Genomic DNA, 23,546 nt, shown 5'->3' on the forward strand with positions numbered 1-23,546 from the left:
TGGCTGACAGTGGTTATGAAAGCTCAGTCTGTCTGGGGAACCACATTACACTATCGATCACCCACTCATAGTTTTGCTTCAGAGAGCTCTGCACTGCAGCATATACAATGAACTAAATTCAAGAAAAACAGATAAAATCCTTCTCAAATATCCAACCCTACAAAGTAAAGAACATTTTTTCAATTAAAGCACAACTGCCCCAGGCTCAGCCTATTTACAAGTTTAATGTGCATTTATTAAAATAATCCAAGTCCCTTGTAGACTATGTCTTGCTCCAGTAAAAGGATTTGATTTCTTAAGAATCAGAACAATATTTTTACAGAATTTAGAAGGAAAAAAGTTACTTTCACTCATATATTTCAAAATATAAACATCTGGACATTGTAAGAACTGCAGTAGCATTGTAGTGACAGTGAAAATTAAATGTCATACACCTGTGTTACTGTAAGTAATGAAAAAAATATATATATGTATATAGATCTGTGTATAGACCCCAGTCTGATACTGGAAATTAACAAAGCAGGCAAAGAGATACATTAAGCATACAAACAGTTCTAAAAATAAGAGGTTTACAGTAATTAGCTGCTACAAAACACCTGGTAGAATTTACTGCAGTACACTGACCTGCTAATTATTATGAAAAGAGATACTTCTTAATTTTCCCCGTGAGATAATCTAATTCTCTGGAAAGTTCAAACCAACATTTCCACTACCTGAACATAATTGCTCACTTATGGGTACATTAGAAAATACCCTTGTTTGTTTGTTTATTCTTCAGAAACAGTAATCAGTTACCACAGTTTTCCATTTGCTCTGCTGGCTGAGAATGTTTCACCTTTACTGTATTTTACAAGAAAACAGCAAAGACACAGTGGTCCAAAAATACCTCCTGTATACTGTAACTGAGGTTAATGAGAGCAGCTGTGATGCGTGCTAGACCCAGCCCCACTGCTCTTATCTGGTGACGAAACTCTTCCTGTTAGTCTTGCAACAGTTTTTTTTTCCCTGCTTCTGTTGATACAGAAGAGCAGCATCGATGTACGTTACTGCATCCAGTATGAATATATGCAGTTTGTAACAGTCTGGGTCTGAGAATGTTTCAATATATAGTTTTTTCCTTAATCTGTGGGCTGAGGGATGACGCTGATGTGAAGGAAGTTGTCTGGGTAACTCAGATGCTCACTCAGCCATTGCATTGGGGTCTCAAGCAAAGGTTCAATTCCATGGATCATCACTTGGAATTTCTTTTCACCATCTATTTAAGAAAAAAATCAGTTAAGTTAGCAGTAAGCCATCCAAGTATTTTTTGTAAAAATTCAGTTTGTACTCAATACATGTGATTAGTGTTAACATCATTTGGACGTGCAAATGTCAGCCAACCAGCTTTATTCCTCCTGATACATCCCACACCTTTTAATTTCAGACATCTCCTCCTAGCCTCAATGCTCATCAGTGGGAGGGGTGGGCTGTTCACACTACAACTCTTATGAACCGAAGCTTCTAAGCCCCCCCCCCCCGCCTTTCTGTGTTTGAGGGAAGCCTTCTAGCTTATCAGTGAGAGTGGTAAGCACTAGGTAGCCTATCTACCACAAGATCCAGGTACAGATTCTTAGTTTTAGCACTTGAATTTGCTTATTCGTGCTCAAGACTTGTTCAGTACTTGTTGTTAGCACTAAATAAGCTACAAATTACTACAGCACTCAACCTTCCTCTTTACCTAGAGGAAAACAGCTTCTGTACTTACTTTTCTCGCTTGCTTAGAGAAAAACAGCTCTTATACTCACTTTCCTCACTTGTCTAGAGAAAAATAAGAAGTTATGTACTCACCATAACGTTCCATGTGAGTTGTTCCATCTCGCCTTCATTCTTTACTGATGGGTTCGGAGCTGATCCCTCGGCTCCGATACGGCCGTTTGCAAAGCGCAAGGTTTACCAGTAGCTCGAGACCAAGCCCCCTATCCCATGATGCACTGCTGGAATTACCTCAGATCTTGTTTGCTGCGTGTACTATATCCATGTAAGAGAACTAGCCTCCCATAGACAGGAAGAATTGAGTAACCAGGATGAGACCAGCCTCTAGGTCAACTATCAGCCACGTGGTAGATGGAGGGAGGGACATAAGAATGAAGGTGAGATGGAACAACTCACATGGAACGTTATGGTGAGTACATAACTTCTTAATGTGAAGTTGTTCAATCTTGCCGTTCATTCTTTACTGATGGGTAGCATCCCTAGCACCCTCAATCTCGGGTGGCTCACGGGAGTACATTCTTCAGGACCGTAGACCCAAAGGAAGCCCTGCCCGTGGAGGCCTTATCAACTTTGTAATGAGTGATAAAAGTATGAGGTTTATACCAAGTGGCAGCAGCACAAATGTTATCAAGGGGCAATTTGGCTTGGAATGCAGATGATGTAGAAACTGCTCTGGTAGAATGAGCTTTAATCTTGTGTAGTAAGGGCATATTAGCAGTTGAATAAACAAAGGTGATACAATCAGAAAGCCATTTTGAAAGTGTTGTTTTAGTCACTGGTCTACATTTTCTGGCTTCAGAGAAAGACACAAAGAGCTGGTCTGATTTTCTAACGTCTTTTGTTCTGTCCAAATAATATCTGAGCTCTCTGTGAACATCAAGTTTGTGCAGCATATACTCAAGTTTATTGGAATGGTAAGGGAAAAAGACTGGCAACTCAATGACTTGATTGATATTTGATTCTAAACAAACTTTGGGCAAAAAGGATAGGTTTGTCCTAAGAGATACTCTAGCAGCATGAAAAACCAAATAAGGAGGGCTGACAGATAAAGCTTGAAGTTCTGACACTCTGCTGGCAGAAGTAATAGCCACCAGAAATATAGTTTTCCATGATATAAATTTTGAGATCACAAGATGATACGAGACAGCATAAAGTTTAAATTCCAAGGAGAATAAGGAGTTTTCACTGGAGGCCTCATGTGAAAGGTTCATTTGAGAAAGGCCTTGGACAACTTGTGGGCCATACTGTTTAGCCCGTCAACTCCGAGATGAAAGCTAGATATAGCAGCCAACTGGACCCAAACTGTAGCGGCTGCAGCTCCTTTATTAAAGATCATAGTCAAGAATTCTAATATGGACGTCAAGGGGGCTTGATAAGGATCAATGTTCTGCTTAGAGGCCCATATGGAAAATCTCTTCCACTTACTAAACTATAATCTTCTGGTGGAAAGCTTATGGGAAGACAAGAGGATCTGCCTTGTCTCATTAGAAAGGTTATGAAGCCTGGCTATGAGGGGAACTGGAGCAGCCAAGCTGTTAGCTTCAGTGACTACAAGGAAGGATGGAGGTCCCCGATGGATGTGTTAGAAGGTCCGGAACTGGGTCCAGAATCCATGGATCTTCCAAGAGATGATGATGAAGAAATGGGAACCAAATCTGCCGAGGCCAATGAGGGGCTATAAGAATGACAGTCCTTCCCAGCGACTTCTGTTTTCTGTAGAAATCTGGATATTAGCAGGATTGGAGGAAAGGCATAGAAGAGACCCGGGGGGCAATTGTGTACGAGTGCGTCTCTCGTTGGTTCTCCCAGAGGGGGAATCAAGGCAAAGTAGCTTCTGCATTTCGTGTTGATATGACTGGCAAAAAGATCTCAACAAGGCTGGCCTCATTTGTGGAAAATCCTGTCCGCAATCTCTTGTTTGAGGGACCACTCATGCGGCAACAAGATTGCCCTGCTCAGTTTGTCTGCTATCAGGTTGGATCTCCCCGGGATGTGCGTTGCCAACAGAAAGCGCTGGGAGGAGACAGCCCACTGCCAAACTCTGAGGGCTTCTCAGCAAAGGGGGGTAAAACTTGGTCCTGCCTTGCTTGTTCAAGTACCAGACCACGGACATATTGTCTGTCTGAACTGCAATCATCCCTAGAGGAAGAGAGTCTTGGAAGTACTGGAACGCCAGAAGTACTGCTCTCATCTGCAGAACACTGACATGCAGATGTGACTCTTGATCCATCCACGTGCCTTGGGCAGTCTTTCCCTGAAATGCCCCCCACCCCCACCCTAGCAGGGAAGCATCCGTGGTCACAGTGGCTACTGGAGAGGGTAGTACAAAGGGGCATCCTATGGTTACATGAAGAGACGTCAACCACCACTGGAGAGCTCACTTGCAAGAGTTTGAAATTAAAATCGTGATTCATTGGAAGTTCCTGATAAGTCCACTGAGTGAACAGCAGCCACTGAAGAATCCGCATATGCATCCTTGCTAATGGTATGGCCAAGATTGCTGCCGCCATCAAACTCAATACTTTTAAAACTTCTGCGGCTGGTGCTCTGTCCTTCGACACCAATGAGCTGACATGCTGGTGAAGAAGAAAGACCCTCTCGATTGGTAGTCGTAGAGTGGTGGTTGAAGTGTCCAACTCTGCCCCTATAAAGACGATATGCTGCGATGGCGACAAGGCAGATTTTTCTGAGTTGACTGTAATGACTAAGTGATTGCAGAGTGTCAGAGTGTATTCTCTTACCTGAATCAGTTGATGTCTGGTGGTGGAGGTAAGGAGCCAATCGTCTAGGTACGGAAACACCTGGAATCCTAGATGCTTCAGGTGAGCCGTGACCACTGCCATGCATTTGAACACTCTGGGGGCTGTAGTGAGACCAAAGAGCAGGGCTCGAAATTGATAATGATTGGCTCCCAGCCAGAAATGCAGATGATCCCTGGATGGCCTGGCCATTTTTATGTGGTAGTACGCATCCTTGAGATCTATCGAGCACATCCAATTGTCTCTCCCTAAAAAGGGAAGTATAGACTGTAGCGTGACCATCCGGAACTTCTCTTTCTTCACAAATTGGTTGAGTCTGCTGAAGTCCAAAATAGGTCTCCAGTCCCCGGTTTTCTTTGGAACCAAAAAGAATAAGTTCCGGATCCTGTTTGGTCTGCTGGGACTGGCTGGATGACTCTTTTTTTCTAGCAACTTGTGGACCTCTATAGTTGCTTGTTCCCTGTAACTGGGTGGAATGTTCTGGGATTCTCCTTGCGGGTGTGGGTGGAGTGGAGAATGGTATGAAATACCTTCCAGAAATAATACTTTGTACCCAGCTGTCGTTTGTTACATCTTGCCAGGCATCTGGGCACAAAGATAAGTGACCCCCGACTGCCTCCAAGGCAGGACAGTCGGGCCTCCTTTCAGGAGCGCTGATAGGGTTGACCAGAGAAGTGATCTCCGTCACCCTGATGTTGTGGACCCCCCTCTGCTGCGAGGTTGGCGTCTTCCATTATTACCCCCTCCTCTGCCCCAAGAGGGGGGGTTCACCACGTGTGTCCTGAAAGGCTCCTTGGGCTTTTCGGAACTACATTTTCCTCCCCTTTGGGGTAAGGCCAGGTAGGGGTGGAAAAACAGACTCCGACGGCAGACAGAGTCTTTCCCTCCTGTTCACACCTGGTCAGAGTTTCCTTCACTTTAGGCCCAAAGAGAGATGAGCCATCAAAAGGGGTGTTGACAAATGAAGACTTAAAGGGCACCGTGAAGTAACACAAGTGCATCCAGGAATGTCTTTTTAAAGAAATTCCTGTACCTGCTGCCCTACTCATCCCATCGACTTCAAATGATATGAGACACATGGACGAGTTCACAATGGAATTTAGGGTAGCAAGCTGGGCAGCAACTTTGCCGGAAGCCCCTGCAGCTACAGTACCCTGAAGAGCATCTCCCAACTCCTTAAGGAGATCTCTTTGCAGTCTGGTGAAATGGGTCAAATAGTTCAGGGATTGGAGTGTAAAAGTTGCTGAACTAAACATGCGTTTCCCATACTGATCCATGATCCTGGACTCTCTGTTAGGAGGATGGATCGATGAGGAAGTGACAGACGCTTCCTTTTTTGGTGGCCGCCGCCCCACTATGTTATCAACAGGGACTCCTTTGGACAAAAAGGATTTATCTATGGGGGCAGAAATGAAAGTTTTAGGCCTCCAAGGGACAGGTTCCATGGACTCCAGTTACTCCCACGCCCTCCGTGAGACCAGCTGCATGAGCTCATCGAAGGGCGGAAACAAAACAACCAAGAGGTGGAAGGTTGAGACCCAAAAGCCTTTAGGAGAACTGACTCATCCTCAGTAGGGCTTTTGGACTGCCAGTCACCCCTAAGGATCTCGAGTATCTCCGCAAAGGAGATATCCTCAGAGGGGGATCATGGGGACCCTTCTAACTCATCCAAGTCAGTGTCAGATGTCAAAGACTCCTGTGGGGAGTCCAAGTGTCCCCTCTTGCACAACCTCTTCCTGGGGACCTCCTCAGTGGGAGCCTCTGGGGAAGTCTCGGAAGAGCAAGGTCCGCCCTGTGTCTCTACGCTTGGCCTGGACAATGGAGGCAGAAGCGGACACATGAGCTTTAGGGGAAGAAGAGGCCAGACCTGGTGTCGAGGATGTCTTTGGGGACAAGGCTCTCCTCATGGCTTCGAAGGCATCACGGCTCTGATGAGGAGGAGTTGACCGACCCGAAGGAACCTCCAGCCCCTCCCGCAACAAGGCCTTGCGTTCCAAGCCGGAGGTAGGAACCAAGCTCATCTGAGCCGAGGTCCCGAGAGGAAGAGTCGGCACCGACAAGTTGGTGCAACTATCCTCCCCGGACCCGACAAGAGAGTGTCGGCTCCTAGAGTCCCCAGTTGGCTTAGAGGATGTCAGAGTAGATGAAACCCATGACACCGGAGCAGGTCTCAGCTCCAAAGGCTCCACGATCAGAAGGTTGGCCCCCTCCAGCTCCAAAGGTCTGGTATGGCACGGAAGAGGAGCAGTCAAATCCGGGGTGGTGGTCTTCAGTTACGTAGCAGACAACAATTTAGCAAGGCCTGGTGCACGTAAGAGCTTCTGCACCAATCGGTCCATATCCAAATCCGAGAGGCTGACAGAAGACCTAGAGGAATGCACCGATTGAAGGAGTGGAGATGCAGGTCTCTCAGATAGCGGCTCCAAAACAGTGGGCCGGCTCTGAAACGAAAAGATACTCGGCTCTGCGAGCTGTGGAGCCGATGTCCCGGAATCCTCCATTTTTTTAGACTTTTTTGATTCTCTAGAAACCTTGGAGTGCCCTGAAGATTTTGAAGACTTGGAGGACTTGCTGGCCCCATCCTGGTCACTCAAAGCTTTGGCAAAAGGATGCTTCAGCAAGCCTCTATCAACAAGCTTCCTTTTCCTCTCCAACAATACCCTTGAGGAAAAGGAGTGACAAATACTGCAGGACTCCTGCAAATGCACAGCACCTAAACAATATATGCACTGAACATGCCTATCAGTGACAGACATCTTTTGCCCGCAGTCTGGACATTTCTTGAACCCAGACTTTGAGTGTTTGTCCTTATCCTCAGACATATCCAAGAAAATTCCTTTAGGCTTAACACTACAAACAAGCCACACAAGCCTAAATAAAGCCTAAAAGTCACAGCCAGTTATGTATCACAAAAAACATGCCTAGGCTCAAGTTAACAAGCATAGAAAAACAGGTGATAAACTAGAACAATAGAAAACACACACACTCTAAACAATGGGCCCAGAGAAAGAAGGGCCAACACTAATAAATATGTATATCTATATAATTAAGGAAACAACCAGGCCAAACACGAGGCCACTACAACTAAGCTATTCAAAAGGCACACGAACAGTAAGGGATCTTATAGAAAACTACAGAAACTACTCTAAGACTAATCTATTGAATAATAAAAAAAATTATTAAATAACTTGCGAAAAACACTTTTTGTTGAAAATTGGCTTGAGCGAACTGGAACCACTGAGATCTGTGCCGCGGCAAACTAGATCTGGGTTAATTCCAGCAGTGCATCAAGGGATAAGGGGCGTGGTCTCAAGCTAGTGGTAAACTTTGAGCTTTGCAAATGGCCATATCGGAGCCGAGGGATCAGCTCCGAACCCATCAGTAAAGAATGAAAGGCGAGATTGAACAACTTCACATCAGCTCTTATACTCACTTTCCTCACTTGTCTAGAGGAAAGTCATTTTTTATTCAGACATGTCCAAGGGTCAGCTCCCAGTGCTCTCTCCTGACTAGCTGATGAATCTGGGCATCTTGGGGCAATGTATGTACAGAGACAATCCTCTCCTCCTACCACCCAACACCACAACCTGTGACAGATGTACTTATCTAGCCAAACTAGAGATAAAGCTCTCTCCAACCAAGACTGAACTTAACAGTCAAGAGGAGAAGGTAAACACTTGCACCACACCACACTCATCACATAGTCCCACTAAACCTACACCACCACAATCCAGACATAGAAACACAAAAACATTTGCAGAGGCTCCAAATAATAATCTGCTCAAGCAACAGTGACCTCGAAAGCAGAAATGCAAGCAACCTCCACCCCCCAACGCAACCCAAATGACACATAGCCCACAGACTCAGTGTGCCAATAAACCACAGCCCATAAGGCAAAACAACGTACCCAACATACTAGTCATAGGTGACTCTATAGTCAGGCACACTGATGTCCCACTCACCAGGCTAAACAAGAAGAAGGTTACTTGTCAGCTGCCTGTCGGGTGCCAGGATCCGCCACATAACCCACGTACTCAGGTCACTCCACAATAAGTACAAATATGACTGTCATTGTCCAGGTTGGTGTGAATCACCTGAGACATACCTCCCTGGCTACATGAAAAGAGACATGGAAGAGCTCTCCGATCTTGTAGCCCAGGCAGGTATGACCCTAGCTCTGAGTAGCATCCTGCCATTGCCCAGAATTATACCGCAGTAGAAGGACAAAATGATTGACTTCAACAATTGGCTAAGCTTCTGATGTCATTCTAAGGGGATCCAGTATCTGTCTGCTTGGGACGACATGGTCAACAGGCCACGATGCTTTGCCAGAAATGGCCTGCACCTGTTGCCCCCTGGGATTCAGGATACTGGCTAAGGGTCTTGCTGCCCCTATAGTGCCTTTTTTAAGCAAGGTTCAAATGACAATTTCACCACTGTAACAGGAAGAGGCAAGCAAAAACTGAGGGTAATGCTACTCAATGCTAGAAGTCTAAATCTCAAAATGCACTCACTCGAGGCACGCCTTAAAATGGAGAACACTGATATCTGTGCAGTGACTGAGACCTGATTCAAGGATCTAAAGAGCACCCCTGCATTACCAGGCTATAACTCATACCACACTTTTTGGCCATCTAACCTGGACCAGAACACTAAAGGCGGAGGTGTGTCCATATTCATTAAGGATATCCACACCTCCAGGCTAGACGCGCAGCATAATGCACCTGAGGTTATCCAAGTGCAACTAACTCTGAGCAAACCTGCAATCCAAATTGTAGCTTGCTATAGATCCCCCACCATGCCCCAGGATTCCCACTCCTCTTTTCTTAATATACTGGCAAATATTAGGGTTCAACCAAACACCCTAACAATGGGCGATTTCAACTACCCCACCATTAACTGGGAAAACTACTCATATACCAACTCCTTCTCTCAACGCTTTCTGGAATTCATAAATTCCAATGCCCTGGATTAACTTATCCACACCCCCACTAGGGGCAACAATATCCTAGACCTAGTCATTACCAACATGAGTGACCGGTGTTCCACACCTAAAGTCAGCTCCTCGTTGGTCAGATCCGACCATAAGCTAATCACCCTAGATATCCGAATTCCACTCCCACCTACCATTAAGGAAACCATGGTAAAAGATTTCTCCAAAGCCTTCATGATTCTTAAGAGAGAAGTGGCGAACTTCATAACACCCATGCAGGTGGACAACACAGTTACGACTGCTGAATTCTATTCTACACAAATGCACTCTATAAGCACTTACACAAGTGCATGGATCGTGTTATCCCAAACAGAACCAAGACGCTATCCTCCAAAAAAAAGGAAGCCAATCTGGTGGTCCCCTGCCATAAATGAACAACAGAAGGAAGAAACTGCTGCAAAAGAGAGTAAAATCCCATGAGTACAGAAGCTCCCTGCTCAGCCTCAGTAAGAAGCTGAGATCCCTTATAAGATCCTCTAAAGCTAGCTATGAAAACAAAATTGCCACTGATTCCAAGGGCAACCACAAAGCACTCTATAGCTATGTCAAGAATCTCAATGGCAACACCCAGATCTGCTCTGAGTTAAAGCACAACGGCACGAAAATTACAGAACAAACTGATATTGCCAACATAATGGCAGATAGGTTCAGTGCTAACTTTACCCTCACTCTCACCCCCTAAAAGGCCCATATCTATACAGGAAGAATGCAGAGTGTCCCTGTAATCACATATATGCCGGTAAAAGCTGCACTCTCTAAAACCAAAAACACAGCATCCATGAGACCGGACAACATCCCAGGCTGCGTTTTACACGAATTTCAGAACGAACTGGCTCCCCACCTAGGCACCATGTTCAGTCATAGTCTCACGTCATGTTTTGTTGCCCACTGACAAGCACACAGCAACAGTTATCCCACTTCACTAAGGGGGGGCCACCACTGATCCTGGGAACTATCGCCCTATTAGCCTGATGAGCCTGGTCTGTAAGGCCATGGAAAGTATCACCATGGAACTCATAAAACGACATTGGTAACCTCCAGACTCTGAACCCCACCCAGCTCGGGTTTGTGAAAGGCAGATCATGCCTTCTAAACCTGACTGACTTCTATGAGGCAGTCACCAAAGCTGTAGACAAGGGTAAGGTGGTTTACACAGCCTATCTTAACCTCGCCAAGGCTTTCGACACCATCCCCCCATTCTGGAATTATAGCTAAACTCACTTAACTAGGTATAAATCCCTAAATCACAAAATGGGTTGCCAACTGGCTCACTGGCAGAACCCACACTGTAAAGGGTTGCAGACTCCAAATCTGACTTCAAACCAGTGACAACTGGAGTACCACAGGGTTCAGTCTTGGGACCTTTCCTGTTTGGTATCTACTTCTCTGAAGTACAGGCTAACACAGAAGGCCTCTGGCTAATGAAGTTCACAGATGACTGCAAACTAGGAGCCATAGTCGAGTCCCCAAATGATGTGGACATCCTACAGAAGGCCTCACTGAGACAGATGCCTGGTGTCAGAGGCATGGCCTCAAGCTCAATGCCAAAAAGTGCATTGTCATCCCCTTTGGTAAAAACGCTGTACCCATGAACTACCACATAAATGGTTGTCTACTTAACGCCAAATGTGTGATAAGAGACCTTGGGACCCAGATGGACAGTAGTTTCTCCTTTGATAATCACATCGCCACAGCAGTCAGGAAATCCTTCTATGTGGCACACCATCACAAAAGGGTTCTCATCCAGGGAAAAAAGAGGTCATTGTTCCCCTGTACTCGGCACTCATTAGACCCATTATAGAGTACAACACCCCTTTTGGAACGTACCTCACAAGACATTTGCTGTAGCTGGAAAGGCTACATAAGAACCTCACAAAGAGGATTACTGGCCTCAATCAGATGCCCTACACTGACCTTCTCAAAAAACTCCAGCTTTACTCTGTAGCATATCGCCTACTCTGAGCAGATCTCTGCCTAACACATAAAGCTATGTTAAACCCACAGCTGTTGGACATACTACACCTAAAGAAATCCCAATCCCTCCAAGCTACACGTTCTAGGGACCTAAACCTTGTCTCCACAATAAACAGGACATGCTAGAGGGATAGACACCTGTCCCAGAGACTTCCTATACGCTGGAACAAGCTACCCATCTATGTCAAGCAAAGTTCCTCATTAGCACTCTTCAAGAAAAATCTTGACGAGTGGATGGGAAATAGGAAATACACCCCGGGGATAACTTCTGTGGCTCTGCTCGACAGGGACACAGGAAATTAACTTTCTTGGGTGGCGTAAGCCAGGGAACCTTGTTGGCTAGACTTACTTAGGCCCTTGGGCCGATAGCCTAGTACCTACCTATGAACCTATAAGGTGGTACATGACAATGTACCAATTGTGTACACCCCTGTAGCCACTCCAAGATAGCTCTACAACATTTGCACACACATTTTCAATAACAGCAGCACATAATACTTCAAGCCAGATCAAGCTATTGCATATGAGTTTCTGCTTTATACTTCAGATATAAATGTTTTATCAACCACCATTACTTTTTGTTTGCATGGTGCAATCAGAACACATTTGTAAAAAAAAACAACACCCCTTGGTTTGCACAGCTCTAGAGTATGTCCTCCTATCATTCCTAACTTTTCCTATTATCTGCTTGCACCTTCTCAACCAATAAAAACTTGCATGTAAAACATGATGGCGTCTCACCCCTAGATGTAGTTTATTTTATTTATTTATTTTACATTTGTTGACTGGGATAGTCCGACTGGATGCATTTCCATTTTCAGCGGAGGCCCGGGGAGAAAAGCTCCAAGGGTAAGCAGATACAGCATTACATAATACCAGCATTACATATTACAAACAGACTCTTTACAGAGATTACATAAGTAAGCAAGTTAAACAAGTTCCACAGGTTACAGTTAATCCTGAGCACAAGTCAGGATTAAATTAAATTACACAGTAAACTGGTTAACAGATTTTTACACATTCTAGAGAGAGTTAGCCAGGCTTGATACATTGACATAGCCAGTGAAGTGACAAATGTTGTCTGAGTCTAGTTTTAAATTGACCTAAGGTGGAAAGTAAGGTAATATCAGCCAGAAGTGAGTTCCAGGATCTACTTACAGAGTTTGCAAAGAGAGAATCACCGGCTGTGTTATTAATTTTGCTAGTCTGAATTAGTAGTTTGTTAGAGGATCGAAGCGGTCTAGGATTGTTATAGGGGGTGATAATATTTTTAAGTGCAGGAGTACTGTCCGGATTATAGAGGATTTTATAGGCCATAATCAGTTGGTTATACTGGATTAGGCTAGGTAGTTCAAGCCACCCAAGCTGATTTAGATTGATGCAATGATGTGTCCTAAAAGGCAGCCCAGTGGCAAACCTGGCAATGTGGTTGTAGCAAATTGAGAGATTGTTAAGGACAGTCTTGTTTAAATTCAAGAGTAGAGGGGATGCATACAGAACAGTTGAAAGAAGGTGAGAGCGAGCTATGGCAATTTTAACTGGAGGGATTAGGAACGCTTTTATTCTGTAAAGTGACTCTAGTTTTTTATTGATGGTTTTGATAGTTTGGTTAACATGTAGGTCAAATTTTAGATTATTGTCTATGATGACAACTAATAGTTTTGTAGATGGGTCAGGGGAGATTATTGTGCCATCATTCAATTTTATGGTAAAGGTGAAAGCGGTAGACCTACGTGTTGGTGAAAATAACAGCATTTTAGATTTTTTGGGATTTAGGATCAGACGATGTTCAGAAAGCCAGTTTTCTATTGTATTAAAGGTGGTCTGGGTAGCTGACCATAACTCTACTGGAGATGTGGCTGAGCAAATCAGAGTAGAGTCATCAGCATATTGGATACAGCTAGACTTTTGGGATGACAGTATAAAGGTCGTTAATGAAGATGGAGAAAGTACAGTTTTGTACCTACCATAAATGTAGATGTCCGATAGACATGCAACTGCAGTCATAACATGTGGGTTGTCCTGCCTCAGGCAGCCCTCGGTCGGCCGGAAAGTCTGGGTCCGACGTCGGCTGATGTCGCATTTCTCTCCGACGTCAGAGCGGCTGGAGTACATAAGCATCAGCCAACGCCATTTTCTTCAGTGTTTCTTGCCCCAAATGCCAGGTGCCCTCCAAGGAAGGCTGTAATCAAATTGGAAGACAAAAACAGGATTCCAGACAAATAAATGAGCAATAAAACAAATACACCATAACAGATATCCCCAGCTAAGAGTAACAGGGATAGGAGTGGACCCTAGGCATAGAGGGGTATGGAGGGAGGGAAAATCCGACTGCAGTTGCATGTCTATCGGACATCTACATTTATGGTAGGTACAAAACTGTACTATGTCCTTCAAGAATGCAACTGCAGTCATAACATGTGGGTAGAATACCATAGCTTAGCTGGGGGAGGAGGAATGCTCTAAAAAGGATGGTGTGGCAATCAAACCCTGCAGGACTGCCAAGCAAAGCCTGCTCTGGATCTGGAGTATAGAGGGAGATTGTAGTGTTTGGAGAATGTATGCACGGAGCTCCATGTAGCAGCTTCTAGAATGTCCTTAGTAGGCACCCCTCTTAAGAATGCTGTAGAGGTGGCTGTAGCTCTGGTGGAATGTGGTCTGACATTGGCTGGAACAGTCTTTCCATGAAAGGAATAACAGAATCTGATGCAATGTCCAATCCATTTTGAAATAGTCTGTTTTGAAATTGCTTTTCCTTGGACTGCAGGGGCGTAAGCTACAAAAAGTTGTTCAAACTTCCTACTGGCCTTGGTTCTGTCCAGGTAGTATCGAAGTTGTCTGTGAATGTCCAAGGTATGCAACAGTCTTTCCCCCTTATTCTCAGGATTGGGGAAGAAAGCAGGCAGATGAATGGCTTGATTTAAAGAAACCCTAGATACCACCTTTGGCATAAAAGTAGGGTTGGTCCTTAATGAAACCCTGTCTCTGTGAAAAATTATGAACGGTGGTATTGCCATTAGGGCCTGTAGTTCTGAAACCCTTCTTGCTGAGGTAATTGCCAACAGGAAAGCTGTCTTCCATGAGAGAAATTGCAAGTCAACTGAAGCTGCTGGCTCAAATGGAGGTAGAGTCAGTTTTCTAGGACAAAATTGAGGTCCCAGGCTGGCACTGGGGCCTTTCTTGGTGGCTTAATGTTCTTGATTCCCCTGAGGAATTGCCTTAGTAAAGGGTGTGAAAAAACAGGAGGATCAGTGTTGTATCTAGCTGAAATAGCTGATGCATGTATCTTTATGGAAGAATATGAGAGGCCGTTCTTTAGCTTATCTGCCAAATATTCCAAGATGAGTGGGATGTTCAACAATGATGCATCATGTCCCTTGCTGGTATTCCAATTGCTGAATCTTTTCCACTTTACTAAGTAAACCTTTCTGGTGGATGGTCTTCGAGCCTCTGTTAGTATCCGCTGAACTTCCTTGGATAGAGATAGGTTGAGGTTATTTATGGGATCTCCCAGGCTGTTAGCTGCAGTGTCTGAAGGTTTGGATGCACTGTTTCGAAATTGTGTTGAGTCAAAAGTAGAGGCCATTGGGGAAGGGCCCACCTCCTGGTGTGACATATGCTCCGTAGTAGTGGGTACCAGTGTTGTCTTGGCCAGTCCAGAGCTATTATGATTCCCTTGGGTCTCTCTGCTTTGATCTTTAGTAATACTGAGGTCATTAGTGGCAGAGGTGGGAATGCATAGATTGTTAGGAAGTTCCAGTTGAATGAGAAAGCATCTATTTTCCAAGCTTTTGGATGGTATGTCCTTGTGCAGAATTTTGGTAGAAGATGGTTGAGGTGAGAGGCAAATAGGTCCACTTCTGGCCTGCCCCATGTCGAAGTGAGTTGTGTGAAGACCTTCGGATGTAACCTCCACTCGTGTGGATCTGTGAAATTCCTGCTTAGGCTGTCCGCCAACACATTGTCCTTCATGGAACAAACTGGGATTGTAACCGGATGTTTAGGCTCAGTGATTTCTCCCAAAGATGCATTGTCAGTCTGCAAAGGGGGTAAGAGTGGGTGCCCCCTTGCTTGTTTATGTACCACATCACAGTGGTGTTGTCTGTCCGTATCAGTAAATGGCCTTGCTGAAGTTGGTGTTGAAAGGCCTCGATGGCATGCATTACTGCCAGCATTTCCTTTTGGTTTATATGCAGATGTGTTTCCTTTGGAGACCATTGTCCTTGTATACACCTGCCTTCCATGTGCGCCCCCCATCCAAGGTCTGAGGCGTCTGTGGTCATGGTCTGTGTTATCTGTGGTTTTTTGAATGACATACCTGTGTTTGCCTGGCTCACCGAGGCCCACCATAGGAATTCCTTTTGTAGGCATGGAATGAGCGGTATGATTGTCTCCAAGTTGTTGCTGTGTTGAGACCAAATGCTTTTTAGGTACCACTGAAGCTTTCTCATGTGTAGTCTAGCTAATGGAACCAGGAGAATGCAAGATGCCATGTAACCCAGGGCCTGTAGGAATCTCCTTGCAGTCATCTGGGTGAGTTTTGCTAAGCCTTTGAAATAATGAGTTAACTTCTCTTGCTTGTCTTCTGTCAGGTAAGCCATTTGAGAGGCTGTGTCTAGTTTGGCTCCTAAGAAGATTATTTGCTGGGATGGCTGCAGTCTTGACTTTTGGAAGTTGACTGTGTATCCCAGCGCTTGAAGTAATCGTATGACATAATCCAAGTTTTTTGTCAACATCAATTTGTCGTCCGCTTGTATGAGGCAGTCATCCAGGTATGGGTAAATTTGTATCCCCTGGAGCCTGCAATGAGCAATTACTGAAGCCAGGCATTTTGTGAATACTCTGGGCGCAGTAGATAAGCCAAATGGCAATGCTGAGAATTGATAATGCTCTGGCCCTGCAAGAAATCTGAGGTATCTTCTGCAGCTGTGTCTGATAGGGACATGCAGGTATGCCTCCTTGAGGTCCAGAGTAATCAGCCAAGACCCCTTGCCCAGCATGGGAAGGAGTTGCTGTAGAGTCAGCATTTTGAACTTTGGTACTATGAGAAAGGTGTTTAATGCGGACAAGTCCAGTATTGGTCTCCATTGAGATTCTTTTCTTGGAACAAGGAACAGTTTTGAGTAAAACCCCTGGTCTTGTTCTTGTTGTGGAACTCTTTCTATTGCTTTCATCTGAGTCAGCAGAGTGATTTGCTTGATAGCCTCTGCCCTCTGGTTTTGTGGAAGGTTTGGCATGCCTTGTTTTCTTGGCAAGGTAAGAAAATGGAACCTGTACCCTCGGTCTATAATGTCCAAAATCCATTTGTCCTTTGTCAGTCTGTGCCAATTTTCTGCAAACAGAGATAATTTCCCGCCCAAGGGAGCTTCTATTAGTTACCTGGTAGGCGGAAGTAGAGGAAAGTCATTGAGATTGTGGCTGTGGGGCAGGTGAAACCCCTGCGTCACTTCTTTGGTTTCCTGGCTGCCATTGTCGTCCCCTGTAAGGGCCTCTGTATTGGCCTCTTCCTCGGCCACGTCTGTTCTTACCCCTTTGAAACTTTTCTGGATTAGGAAAGGACCAGTTTTTAGAAGGCCAATTCCTACTGAATCTGGGGGGTTGAACCTGGAGAAAATATTTCACTGTCTGAACTGATTTTGCTTTTTCTTCGATGGTCTTTAACACATCCTTAGCATTAGCACCAAAAAGCTTGTTCTTTTCCAAAGGTGCATCCAGAAGTTTTGCCTTTACATGATCTGGTAGAGGTTGATCTTTTAACCACGCATGTCTACGAATGACTGCCCCTGTCATAGCTGCCCTACATGAAGCTTCCAGTGCATCATATCCGCACTGCAGGAAGTGATTGCTTACTTGCTGAGTGTTATGTACAGCTTCCTGCAAAGCCTTCCTGTCTAAAGGATCAGGAGTGGCTAATGTTTTTTGTAAATCTTCTAACAGGAAATCCTGATATTGTAACATATGAAAAAGGCAATTCAAAGCTCTCATAGATAAGGTAGTGGATGTGTAAACCTTTTTGCCCCATCTCTCTAATGACCTAGCTTCCCTGTTGGATGGCAATGGATTTTTAGAGGTGGAAGCTGAAACTCCTTTAGGCCCCTGTGAAATAGTTTCCAAATCAGCAGTATGGGCCCTGAATAAATGGGAATGAGTTTCTGGGACCCTGTAATACCTGTCTGGCTTGGCTGGAGCAGGAGGAAGAGAATCAGGGGTAGCACTAGAGTCAGAATATAAATCATCCAAAACATCAAGTACAGGAGGAATAGCTAAGGGCCTGTGCTGGGGCTTCTTAAGGAAAGTCCTAAGGCGTTTTCTGGAATCAGAATATTCCTGTCCTTGCCACTTGAAATGTTCCCTCATGGTATGCAGAACTTCCCCAAAAGAAATATCCTCAGGAGGGGAGGCCGAGGGGATGGAATCCTCTGCATCCGAGTCCTCATAGGTCTGGAAGAGCTCTTCCTGGCTATCAGAGTGGACAGAGCCCTCAGAATCTTCATCTGAAGGAATAGGGTCAGAGGGTTCAACCCGGGGCCTTTTATCAGAAGGAGGCTGGGATCCTCTCTCAGGATGGGCCTGTGAACCTCTAATCACAGAAATTAAGTCAGCAGCCATGGACATAATTTGTGTCTCTGGAGTAGGCTGAGGTAAGGTTTTAGTAGTAAGATGCTTTGTTTTGCTGGCTGCCTTAGCCCTAGTGTAGGCCTTAATAGACATGGCCCATAGGAGGCCTGGCAGCTCCACGTGCAGGAGTGACCTTGTCTACAGCAATGGTCTCGGGCATTTCCTCGGTTTCGGTATCCGGAGGAAAATCGATAACTGGCGTCGGAGTGATGTCCGGAATCGGAGTAGTCGGTAATGCGGTGTCTTCGGTTCGGAGCGGTGGAGAGACCGTCTCATAGGGAACCGGAGCACTCGCGCTAGGTTTTGGCGTGGAGTCGGTGGTAGACGCGGGCCGAGGATGTCAGTCCCGGTCTTTTCGCTTCTTGGGAGTTTGCGATGTCGGAAGTTCCGACGGCATGGTGTAAGCAAATTTATCACCGAAAAAATCTTCAGCGAACTCTGCCCGGCGCTTGTTGAAGCGAGCACAGGCTACACAGGCCGAGACGTCGTGGTCTGGGCCAAGGCAAGGAAGACAGTAAGAGTGGAAATCCTTATGAGGTATTTGTTTACCACAAGAAAGACAATTGTTAACTTTTTCAGTAATTTCTGACATCGGCTGAGGCAAGAAAAGGTCCCCAACGGGGTACTTAGCTTTTTTGATGACTTCGGTATCGAAGAATACAGGAGCTGACCGACCGGCACTTGCAAACTGCTTCTACTTCGGGCACCGCGCGGCAAGAAAGACTGAAGAAAATGGCATCGGCTGATGCTTATGTACTCCAGCCGCTCTGACGTCGGAGAGAAATGCGACATCAGCCGACGTCGGACCCAGACTTTGGAATCCGGCCGACCGAGGGCTGCCTGAGGCAGGACAACGCACATGTTATGACTGCAGTTGCATTCTTGAAGGACATCAGCAAGGGCCCTACTATAGAGCCTTGTGGTACTCCAAGGGTGTTAGGTAGAAGGTTAGAGAGTTTGTTCTGCCAGAGGACAACCTGCTATCGACCATTCAGGTAGGATTGAAACCATTGGAGGGCTCCAGTATCTAGACAGAATGTTTGCAGAGTGTGGATTAAAAGTTGGTGATCAACCATATCGAATGCCTTGGAAAGATCCAAAAAGAGGGCTGAGGATATATAATTATTGTTGCGATTATGGTTTATGGTGTTAGTAAAGGTTAGGAGGGCTGAAGTAGTGCTGTGATGAGGACGGAAGCCATGCTGAGGTCTGCCATAAGGCGATTTTGGATTAGGTGGTGCATGAGTTGTCTATGAATACATTTTTCCATAATCTTTGCAAGTGGAGAGAGTACAGCTATTGGCCTATAATTGGAGAATTCAGTAGAGCTGCCTCCTTTGTGAAGTGGGATAGTTCCACAGGTTACTTGCTTGAAAAGAGTTATGAATCTCCTTGCTCACTGTGTTCTGCTAGTACCACTCAGTTCTGAAAATGTTAGCATAATTTTTCCACTTCTTTTTTCAAAGACTTACAGGACTTGTTGGATGTGAGCAGAGTAGCAGGCATTATATATCATACAGATTCCTTGTCAGCTAAGGAAATAGGATGGAGAAACTGCAAGAGGATATTTTTTATTTTCACCAATAGCAGTTTCAGTAGTGGTGCTGAGGTAGCATTGTCGCCTCACAGCAAGACGTTGTTGCGTTCAATTCTCAGTTAGAGTGTCTTCTGTGTGGAGGCATGCATGAATGGACGTGCCTTCCTTGAAGGTTGTGCGTCAGGGCTGGTAACTCGGCATGTAAAAATCCACTACCAAACATTAGCGGACCGGAGTTCCGCTGTGGCGATCCCTAACCAGGATAAGCCGAAAGACACAGCAACCAACAGCAGTTTCCAAAAAAAAAAAAAAAAGAAACAACCTTTTGTTACAGCAATCTGAGTAGAAAGTATGACACATGATCTTATGAAAGCCATATTATCTATCTTTCTTGAACACTTTCACTGTTTACCATTACTACCTGCACAGATGATAATACTTCTTAGTGAAAATGAGCTGGAGGAGGTCCCCAACTTCTCAACAGCTTCAACCAAAAGGAAAAAAATACTTCTCTTATGTGGTTGGCGGGCAGGCCAGCAGACTCATTGACAAAGTGTCAAAAACAGTTAGTGGGAGCACCAACCACAGGCTGGAGATTTGAAAGGCATTAGTGCATGACCAACATGGATAACAGATACAGGAGTTTCATGGGTAATGCTTAGAGGAAACAGTGGACACAAATTGTTTTAGAAAAGTTTCTCTAAAATGTCTGACCATACATAAAATAGAAAATTCAACACAGGACAGAAGTGTTTTGCTAATGCAATCACTTTATAAATGCTAGTCTCTGTCACTGCTTTACAAAATGCAATTAAATATAAAACACATCTGCACTGAGTATGGAACAGGTCATTAAATGCACTTGTCATAATATATACATTTCAGACAAACTGAAGCAAACAAAATATTTAAACCAGGAGATATCCTAGTAAATCTACCTAAAATCATGCATTTAAAGCAAGCATAACATTATTTTGCGAAAGTTTATCAGTATGGGCAGGAACAGTAACTAGGCAACAAATTTGTTCCCTCATAACCAGCAGAACAAAGGATGCTGAAAAAAAGAACTACCAACTAGAAGTACTTTCTCAACTATCCCAGTTCTATGCATTACAAACCTACATCACTATAACTGCTGAAAAGGCTGGAAACAGTCTAGAGGCAAAAAAAAGTGTGCAGACTTAACAGGAAAGCCTCAAAGTAGGTGAACTAAAAACTGAGACTGTTTATAAAGGCTTTCTGGACAGCACATACTTACGTACACTCACTCAAATATTTCATGCACGGACAATAATGCCCTTCGAGCCTACCAATGTACCAACATGGTCATTCCCATGGTAAGTGTCCAGGTTCTTCTTAAAAACATCTAAACTAGTGCTTGCTTTAATATAAATTAGCTACTTGCTCAGAGAACCAGTTAGTGCATCTCTCATTCCTATATACTCTTCTACATAGGTTGTCTGATGATTCTGTAATACATTTTGTTACCCTAAACATTCTAAGAGGTAGCTGTCTCTAAATGCCCTATATAACTGAATAAGGCCTCCATATATAAATATATGACACACTGTACATGTGCACATATTTTAGTTTTTAATAACTTAAATGTTCACATCCATGAATGTCCTTCATATATTTATGTTGTACTCTTGCCAGTACAGCAGAAACATCATACTGGAGTGATAGGAAAACTAATGCAAAGTAGTAATACAATGCTGAATAAGGCTAAAACAGCAGCATACTAACAAAGGTTGTGCGTCAGGGCTGGTAACTCAGCACGTAAAAATCAACTACCAATCATTAGCGGACCGGAGTTCCGCTGTGGCGACCCCTAACCGGGAAAAGCCGAAAGACACAACAACAACAACTAACGGACACGTAAAACAGTCTAGTTACTGCTTAGCCGGTCATTAAAAAGAACAAAGAAATTGTTATCCATAAGCTGCCAAAAAAGTGTTTTTAGTCTGAAAGTACAATCAGAAGAGAAAAATGCAGTGTGGTGGAACTGTGACATCACTGAAAAGAACTCAACTCTGTAAGTAAAGTAGCAGTGGATGGACCAGTAGCATAAAAGGGGAAATGGCTACAGTTCTAAAAATACAGAAAGAACAGATGATCTTCAACAGCTTCCATTAATGATAAGGACCTAACAAATACTGTTGAGAGAGAATTACCTTTAGAAGTGTGTGTATTCCTTCTAGTATGCTTTTTATCACCAGAAATCCCAGCTTATTGAAATAGTCAGTTCAAACTGCTTACTTTACAAAGAAAATCCTTGAAAAGCATTAAACTCTTACTTAGTCCTCTTCTATATGGTAAGTGCATTATGTAAACCTGACCTTAATCATGCCTCAGGACATTAGAAGATGACAAGCTCAGTCTGCAATGAAACTCATACTTTTTTGGGACAGCAATAAGGTGATGCACCATACATACAAAAATTCTGATGTGCAACAACTCCTTAAATGTAAAACAGTTTGAAATGATGTGCAAAAGCTAAGAAATATATGCAAAGTGCAAGTAAACAATAAGCACAGTTGTAGTGAAACCAAGGAATTCTAGTCCCAAGTGATCAGACAAGTCACAGGGAGTAAAATTTGATTTACTTCAAAAACACAGCTGTTTAATCGCTCATAAATTCACAAGAAATGACTGGCTGCAGATGCTCTTTCACTTTCAGTTCAAATGTGCCGGTATTGGAAGTCCTGGAAAAATGCTGGAATACTGCTACAAAAGGTAGAAGTGCAACATTAATCCAGCCATAATGCAGCATGAAGACATCTCACGCTAACTGATTGTTGCCAAACATTAACTTGCCAAGCTAGAAACAGTATAACAAACCAACAGACACCAGCCCACCACCCCAGACTTATTTGGAAAAGGCGGGTTAATCATACTATGGAAGTCTAAATTATATAATCAGGTTATTTTACTAATGTTTCTATTGCTTTTTATACCAACAGTGTTCTCTTAACTTTTGTAAGCAGCACTAACGTATTGTTTCATTCTAATTGCAGAACAACAGACAGCTACAAAGATTATATGTACGCCACAAGCCTGTAACAAAATTAATTAGAAATTATTCAGCTAAAATACAATTAGAGTGTATTTTTTTCCTTAGGATAACATATTATATCCAGGAAAAGAGAGAAAGAAAGAACATACAAAGTTGATTAATAACTGTAAAAAAGGCATACAAAACATAAATACAAAAATACATATGTTCAGTACTACTTAAAATTGAAAGGAGATTAAAGTAATGTAAAATGGCAAATAAGAAAATGGCCTGAGACAACTGAACAATAACCAGGAAAGAAAATGATTTTACAAAAAAGTTAAGGAATAACTGAAGACAGTGATACAGAGCCATCCAGTTCATGCTAACAATTTACTTCATGAGCAGCAGAACTTTAACCAGTGGTGACCCTGCATGTGGTACCAAAGTACTTTTTAAAAAATACTTTTCTGGGTGATAAATATGTCTGTGGCATTATATGTCTTTTGGGACCCACTGTCAGATACTTGCTTGGTGACAGTCACACTTTTAGCAACACATCTGAATAAAAATGGGGACCATTCCATATAGCATGTTAAAATAGACCAATTTCTGTTGAAGATATGTTTCAAAAAAAATGTTGGTCATGGTGGAACAGTGTCTGCATTCATGACTAAGTACCCTGAGTCAGCTAATATGAATGATCTGCTAGTGTGCAGAGTGCTTCTGACAGAAATGCTGCTAACAGACATTTGTGTCAAAGCCACATACAGCCTAATTATAACATGTCAATATTCCCTTTCACACTGTGACAAACAACAGTTATGGGCTTTAACTGCTACACTACTGACAAATTCCATGGATTATGGAACCTGCAGTATGGGGGTCGACTCCTACCGCCACATGAGTTATCTTAAT

General features: G+C 43.9%; 1 protein-coding gene across 2 annotated transcripts in view; it reads right to left on the reverse strand.

Moving 5' to 3' along the window:
• Positions 1–205: 205 nt before the first annotated feature.
• ATG5 (autophagy related 5) overlaps positions 206–23,546 on the reverse strand; it is a 1,857,662-nt gene continuing 1,834,321 nt past the window's right edge. For both annotated transcript variants that reach the window (XM_044065239.1, XM_044065232.1), the window contains one exon: positions 206–1,255. In XM_044065239.1, coding sequence (XP_043921174.1) covers positions 1,119–1,255 — 137 coding nt within the window. In that variant the 3' untranslated portion in view covers positions 206–1,118. The remainder of the gene's footprint in view (positions 1,256–23,546) is intronic.

This window comes from Protopterus annectens, chromosome 1.part0 (genome assembly GCF_019279795.1).
Source record: "Protopterus annectens isolate FY-2018-M chromosome 1.part0, PAN1.0, whole genome shotgun sequence".
NCBI lineage: Eukaryota > Metazoa > Chordata > Ceratodontiformes > Protopteridae > Protopterus > Protopterus annectens.